General features: G+C 45.8%; 2 protein-coding genes across 2 annotated transcripts; both read left to right on the forward strand.

The window, feature by feature from the left end:
* Positions 1–1,204: 1,204 nt before the first annotated feature.
* On the forward strand, positions 1,205–3,311 carry PAAG_03471 (hypothetical protein; the record flags this gene model as incomplete). The annotated part of the gene is made up of 3 exons (XM_002794880.1): positions 1,205–1,554; positions 1,636–1,960; positions 2,043–3,311. The coding sequence occupies 3 exons, from the start codon at positions 1,205–1,207 to the stop codon at positions 3,309–3,311; spliced, it is 1,944 nt and encodes a 647-aa protein (XP_002794926.1).
* A 666-nt stretch (positions 3,312–3,977) lies between these two features.
* Positions 3,978–6,166, forward strand: PAAG_03472 (endomembrane protein EMP70; the record flags this gene model as incomplete). Its single annotated transcript, XM_002794881.1, has 4 exons — positions 3,978–5,079; positions 5,148–5,485; positions 5,547–5,982; positions 6,099–6,166. 4 exons carry the CDS (start codon positions 3,978–3,980, stop codon positions 6,164–6,166), a joined length of 1,944 nt encoding a protein of 647 aa, XP_002794927.1.
* Between the last annotated feature and the right edge of the window lie 1,534 nt (positions 6,167–7,700).

Here is a 7,700-nt window from a genome sequence, read left to right on the forward strand (position 1 = left end):
GTATCTTGGTAGCGGGGGAACTTTTGTCGTCAGGGGATGGTTGTTGGCGAGGAAACAATTGCGGCAAGCCGCAGAAAAAGAAAAAAAAAAACCAAACAGTGCCGGGGAGACAAAGTGAATTGAAAGCCAGATAACCATAACAGTGACAGAAAATACAAAAAAGGAGGGTGGGGGAAATACGTAGTATGAAAGTAATTAAAAAAGTAGATAATCCAAAACTGCAGTAAATCTGGCAGGAAGATGGATAGGGGAAGTCTTTTGTATGAGCAAAATAACAGCATTTCTGACCAGTTGCTTATTTAGTAAAGCTAAAGGGTTTAAAGCTGATGAACGGCTGTGCGATTAGCTCTACCCTCCCTCCTTCGGAGCCCACTGGAGTACTCCGAAGCATGGTGAGACATAATGTGAGCAAGAAGGAAAGCCAGATTCTTTGTTCGCCAGTCGAGAGTTCCCACCAGAGGCAACAAAGGCGAGGATACCCCTCGCTCCAGAAGACCAATGAAATCATCTCACTCTTAATCTTCTGGAGGTTGAGCCTGGCAGGCTGTCTGTCTGTCTAATACGTGGCCATCCCACCTGCATCGCCTGCAGGAGGCCATCGCTCAGCACCGATCAGTGCATGAATCTCTTTCGGATTGAAAGAAAGATGACACCACAGCAGCTCTGACCTCAAGGATGCAAGGTACATTTATTAGAACTGAAAAGAAGGGCAACTCTCCTGTCGTCGCCTTAATTACAAAAAGAACTTTCGATGAAGTCAATTTTCACAAGATAAGGACATCACATGACTGCTGTTAAATCACGTGCTTATTGAGCTCTTCCATCTATAGTTTTATCCCTCAGATATGTGTCAATCACCCTTCAATCAGCTTCAATCAAATCTCAGGTAGACGATTTTTATAGATCTTCTGACAAACTGCCGCAATATCTCATCAACACGGTGTCAGTGTCAGTAACTAGCGCCCTTATGTCTTGAAAGAAATACAAAACTGTCGAAGCAGGGGGGGTGGGTTGCCTTTTCTCAGCGAAATACCTGCTTAAACTCGCTTTGAATCACCAACTCAATGGATTGCAAAGCTGCGCAAACTACAGCCATTCAAACCACCTAGTTACCACTTCGCCACGCATTTGCATGTCGGCTAGGAAGACCCACTATTGATCCTTGTTCCTGGGTGTGCCGCCATCCTCGTGAAGCGGCTCCAAGATGTGGGGTGCTCCATTGGGGGAAACTCCCGTGGTGGATAGTTTCATCTCAAGCATCGCAGACCTCGTCAGGAATCGGAACGGCGCTAAACTACAGGACTTCCTCCAGATTGAGCCTCCATTGCCACCTGTATACCATGATATGATTGCTGAGATGCGGAGGCAATACCCGCAACATGGAAATAACGATAACCAGCTTATTACGAAATGTGAATCTGTAATTCTAGCTACAGAATCCGGGAGCCCTTGGTCTGCTTTTCCCATATTTCTGCGGCAGTATTTCACTTTCCTTCGGGATGTCAATGTCGAAAACCTTTTGGATACCTACGATCTGCTAAAAGCACTATTGAAGTACGTATGAGCGCTTCTGCATTTTGAATATGCTATCCAGCTTCACCATCACTAACTATATATTCCCGAACTTTTATATAGTCAATGCGTCATAGCTCTCAGCGATAGTCAAATGGGCGTCATTGTCCTACCCACGGTTTTGTATCTCTCAAAAGTTCTTGCCAAGCTGGCTATTGGCTTAGATCGCCGACCGGAATTGGTCTCACACCTGATGAAGGAAGGGTCGGGCTCAGATGAGGCAACGGAAAAGGTCACGCTTGTGGAGAAATCGGCAAATGTTGTCCGGGAAGCTTTTATTAAATGTCTAACGGATAGAAGCGGTCTTGCTGGCTCACAAGGGAAACCAGAAGGCAAACGGGTTGGCATCTATTTGATGGCAAACTTGTGTCTAAAACTGTTATTCAAGGTAATGCTTTAATATCCTTCCATCCCCCCAAAAACAAATAAACCTCCCGGGGACTGAATTCTGCTAACCAGAGCCCAAATAGTGTGGCAAGCTTCGAAATGCCGAACAAATGTTTGCCAGTATCAATGCTCAATCACCTCCACTTGCCCATTTTCCTGCCTCACAAAGAGTAACCTACCTATATTACTTGGGCCGGTACCTTTTTTCGAACAATCTCTTCTTCCCTGCCCAAACTGCGTTGCAAGCCGCCTACAATCAGTGCCACAGGCAGGCGCTTCAACAAAGACGTCTCATTTTGACGTATTTAATCCCGTGTAACATTATCCTTGGTCGCTTCCCATCGAAATACCTCCTTGAACGACCGGAATCCAAAGGTTTCGATGACATCTTTCTCCCCATCTGTCGAATAATTGCCAGCGGCAATTTGGGGGCATTTCGATCATACCTAGATTTCGACTCCCCCCATTCAGAATGGTTTGCTCGCAAGGGAGTTTTGCTTCAGTTGCGTAATAGATGCGAAATTCTAGTGTGGCGTTCACTTGCTAGGAAAGTGTTTATATTTTGCGGGTTTCATGGAGGTCAAAAGGCCCAGGCACAAAGAGGGCCTCCGCCATTTCTCTATCTTCACAAACTAGAGGCAGCGGTGAAGTGGATGGAATCACACGGACCTAACTCAGCTTCGCAGTCGCTTTTCCCTATGAAACAACTTCCACGACCGTCACAGCAGCCCAACCAACCCAACCGACAGCCAGGGAGTTGCCTATTCTCCTTTCCCCCGGATCGTGAATTTATAAACCCTGACACTGCTAGCGCGATGTCCCATACGTCTACCGGTTATGACGACTATTTCCAACCAGAGGGTTATTTTGACCAAGACGGGCGATGGGTTCAAGTCGCAGCACCTGATGATCTCCCCAGCGATGCCGTTGCCGAAAGCCAAGACGCTGATAGTCTCGCCACTGATGCTCTGGCATATCTACCTCGTACAGAAGCCACTGAAGGTGAAAACAATGCAGGCACCCCTTCGTTACTGATGCGCGATCTTGAATCGGTCCTCGCGTCGCTACTTACACAAGATCTGATGCGCGGCTACCTAACACATAAGAACCCGCGATTCGCAATCCCGGGAGCGCGTGTGAAAGGGCTCCTTCCGACCGGATTTCCCAATGTGTGGCAAACCATCCACTCCAAAGAAAGCGAGGATGACCAAGTCCCGGGCTGGGTAAAGCCAGCCCAGAATCCGGGGTTCGGTCCGACGGCTAAGGGATTCGCACCCAGTCCTGCGGAAGGTATGGGTGGACGCGTTATCAATCTGAGTGGAGCCAGGCCTGTAGGTTCTCTGGAGAGCTAGCATTCATATTCAGTCTTGGAGCTCTACATATAATTTCTCTTTTGTTACTGGAGGAAGTATAGTTCAAAGGGGCGAGGCGTATTATAATGTTGGTGGATTATGTGCGAGGACCATGTGTATTAGTTTCATTAGATTCTTGATACGATACCCATTCAAACTGCAGTCTAATTCATGTTCTCGATAATATCTCGATAATATCTGCACTTCTAAGTTTCTAAAGTGTCTAATTTCGGTCTCCTTTTCACCAATCAAATAAGTAGAAAATAACTCGAGGTTGACGTTAGTCACGTGATCTACCCGCGTAACTTGCCACTTTCCACCCTTCAGCCGCCGGACTCCCCAGACTCAAACCACAACATCAACCTCCGACCAAACCTCCGCCGATATAGGTTATATAACTCGTCCGGGGCAACAAAATTCCCATTCTACGGTCTAATCGGTTTCTTCTACTATTGATACCAGTGAAGCGACCGGCCTGGTGTTTTATCTGTATATTTCTATTCAACTATTACCTAGCACCCATGTTTCCGTGATCAATCCTCCGTGTTTGTCTAACATTCTGGCGAGCATACGGCCAAACACACAGGTAAATATAACACCACCTATCCCAGAACTACCGCAGGTCAATGCTGAACTAAGATTGTTTTGCATCAGGCAGTTTCCGAGATGTGGTGCTCCAGGAAACTGCAGCTGCTTGCCGCCGCCCTCCTCTTTTCTACGCAATTCTCCTCAGCCTTCTATCTTCCTGGTGTGGCGCCCACGTCATACGACCGAGGCCAACTGGTTCCGCTTCATGTCAACCGTCTCACACCCACGATCTCTGAGCTCGATGAACACCTGCATTCTGTAATCCCGTTTGACTACTACCATGTTGCTTTCCACTTCTGCCAGCCCAAGGACGGTCCTAAAGATGTGCGGGAATCGCTCGGGAGCATCATATTCGGGGACCGCATCCACACATCGCCCTTCGAGCTCCATATGGCCAAAAATGAGACTTGCAAGCCATTATGTTCCGATGTAGTATTTGACCCCAGAAGCAGCAAGTTCGTTAACCAATTGATATGGCAACAATATAATATTAATTGGTTGATCGACGGACTACCTGCCGCCCAAATTAACATTGACCAGCAAACTGAGACTGAATTCTACAGTCCAGGATTCCTCCTGGGCTCAGTAGATGACGACGGGCAGACCGTTCTCAATAATCACTATAACATTTTAATTGATTATCACCCTGTAACCGGGGTGGGGAAGGAAACCAAATACCGCGTGGTTGGTGTCCTTGTGCTCCCGGAGTCACGCAAGAACAACAAAATTAGAGACGGAAAAGCGGAATGTGACCCAGATGGACCCCCTCTTGTTCTTAGCGAGGAAAATGAAACCACTATGGCTTGGACATATAGCGTGTTTTGGAGAGAATCACCTACGGTGTGGGCTACCCGTTGGGACAAATATCTCCATGTTTTTGATCCGAATGTCCACTGGTACTCGCTCATCTACTCGGCGATCTTCGTCGTCTTGCTTGTCGCTCTTGTGAGCACGATCTTGCTTCGCGCTTTGAAAAAGGACATTGCGAGGTATAACCGGTTGGATATGATCAACCTGGATGATTTGAATGACACCTCCGCTGTGGAGGACGGAATTCAGGAAGACTCAGGGTGGAAACTGGTCCACGGAGACGTCTTCCGCTGCCCAAAACATCCCCTTCTTCTTAGTGTATTCCTGGGCAATGGCGTACAACTTCTCGTCATGACCGTCATCACAGTCCGTGAGTAATTTCCATGTTTTACACTATGTAGGGAGGATGTTTGTAATGCATGCGCTAACATTTTACAGTTTTTGCGTTATTGGGTTTACTCTCCCCTTCAAACCGTGGGTTTCTAGGCACGCTCATATTGATCCTGTATACCTTCCTCGGATCCATTGGGGGCTATGTCGCCGCAAGGGCGTACAAGTCGTTCGGCGGCGAAGCTTGGAAAAAGCTCATAGTTCTCACCCCTGTTCTGACCCCTGGAATTGCTTTTTCAACCTTTTTCTTCTTGAACTTGTTCGTCTGGTTCAAGGGGTCAAGTGGAGCTGTTCCATTCACAACTATGCTAGTCACTGTTTTGATATGGTTCGTCATCAGTGTGCCACTTAGCGTTGCTGGAAGTTGGGTCGGATTAAAGCAACCGGTATGCACCACGGCATCTCACATAGTTATGAGTAGTTTGTTATTAATATTTATCCATATAGGCTATCGAAGGCCCGACTAAAACCAACCAAATCCCTCGACAAATCCCTCCAGCCGTAGGCTCTTTACGGCCCATTCCATCGACCCTTATTACTGGCCTCCTCCCCTTTGCAGCTATTTTCGTCGAGCTCTACTTCATTATGCATTCGCTATGGGCGAGTAAAATCTACTACATGTTCGGCTTTCTCTTCCTCTGTTATTGGCTCATGATCATTACATCTGCATCGACCACCATTCTACTCGTGTATTTCCTCCTATGCGCTGAGGACTACCGGTGGCACTGGCGGGCCTTCATTGGCTCAGGGATGACTGGAGGATATGTATTTTTGAATGCACTGATCTTCTGGGCTACCCGAGTGAGCTTCGGTGGATTAACGGGAGCGGTCCTGTATCTTGGATACTCAGCTCTCTCGGCATTCTTGGTTTTTGTTTTGACTGGTAGGTTGACCGTCTCCTTATCTCCCCTTGTTAACTCGGTCTCAAGCGGAGTCAAATCGTCATCTGAATCGTGTTTCGTTTTGTGTCAAATCCTGATATTTACATTTCAATTTTAGGATCTATTGGCCTAATTGCAAGCTGGATGTTTGTCCAACGAATTTATCGATCTATCAAGGTTGATTAAGCATGCGACGAAACTTCAGTTTCTTGACTTCCTCAGGACATATTCATATACGAAATCAACGCATATCATTTTTCCCTGCTGCCCGCATCTCTTTCCCCTCACAAAGGTATTGTGGCAACAGTGAAGACGGTGCTGATCATACGCCATTCGCATTTAGTAGATGAGAAAGTGGTGGATCTTCTCAGATACAATTCAACACATGTTTGACTTTTGATTTTATACCACCTTGTTTCCCTTGTTTGTTCGTGGCCCTAGCCATTGGTGTTGAAGGGCGCATTTGGAGTGGTTCTTTGTTCTCTGCGAAAGTGCTGGTACTTTCTGAAGTTCATAAACAATATATATGCCCTTAAGCTGACCCGTGCTCCTCTCTAAATATATAGTTGCGTCTCCGACTTTTTGTTTGTCATCAATTCGGTGTGTCCTGTATGTTAACTTATGCTATATGCCCTAGTTCGGGTATCTTTTGTTCCTTTCAATTTTGTTTTGGTTGATTCTCGTCGTATTCTTAAAATAAATAATTTCTGCATTGATCTCATGTTTTTGGCAACTATATATTCTCATTTTTCAATATTCTCCATTTGCTCTCGCCCCTTTACTCTGCTGTCAATGTATACGGAGTATGCAAGTTTTGTTTTTGTATATGTATTTAGTTCATCGATGTTTTTCTTGCTTCCTGCCTTTTTTGATTCCTTTTAATTATATAGAATTGTTTTAAAAAGAAGAATATTCCCTTGCAATCGGGGACTTAGGAAACCGTAACCGTGACATTGCATTTTACATTATAACCCCAAGTAACCCACGATACCGAAACACGAATCAAGCGACATAACTAGCTTCTTAGAAAATGATTTCTGAAACACCATGAACGCGTCTAGTTGACCGATAACAATATAGTCATGGAATCCCAGCATCCTGACTTTCAGCCGGACTAGCTGAATGGCAAAGCTTGCAAAGAATAGAGCATTGCGGTGTTATCCCCTGTTGGGTTTGACCCTGAACGCAGGCTTTCCACCGACGCCATATACTTCTGCCAGGCCTCGATTTTGATATTGTCATTCGTGGACAGAGATTTGACAATGTTGGGTAATAGCTACCTTGTTAGTTTGTACTATAATAATTTGTAAATATGAGTAGTTACGGAGCACTGACTTGACAGATCTGCATGGCACCAGTGAAATTAGACGAGATGCTACTGATCAAACAGGAGGGATCGTTTTTGTACTGCATGGTTTTACTAGTATCGGAAGTTCCAAGGCTGGCTAATTCCACACCTCCTAAGATCAAAAGTTGCAATGAGCCTTAGCTACGTAGGAGCGTCCGCATTGTTGCATCCGCTTGGATTCCCTTGTTTCAATCCTTGGGTGGGTACTTGTGCGAGGCTGTATAGCAAGAAAATATCTTCTGGAAGTAAATGCTCTAAACAAAAACGTTTCATTGACACTCAAAGCAGGTAACATGACCAAAATATAGACAAATAGCAGAATATAAATCCCCCTCTTGCGGGGCAAAACATGCAAGCTTTCTCTTTCGTAAA

This window comes from Paracoccidioides lutzii (genome assembly GCF_000150705.2).
Source record: "Paracoccidioides lutzii Pb01 unplaced genomic scaffold supercont2.7, whole genome shotgun sequence".
Taxonomy (NCBI): Eukaryota; Fungi; Ascomycota; class Eurotiomycetes; order Onygenales; family Ajellomycetaceae; genus Paracoccidioides; species Paracoccidioides lutzii.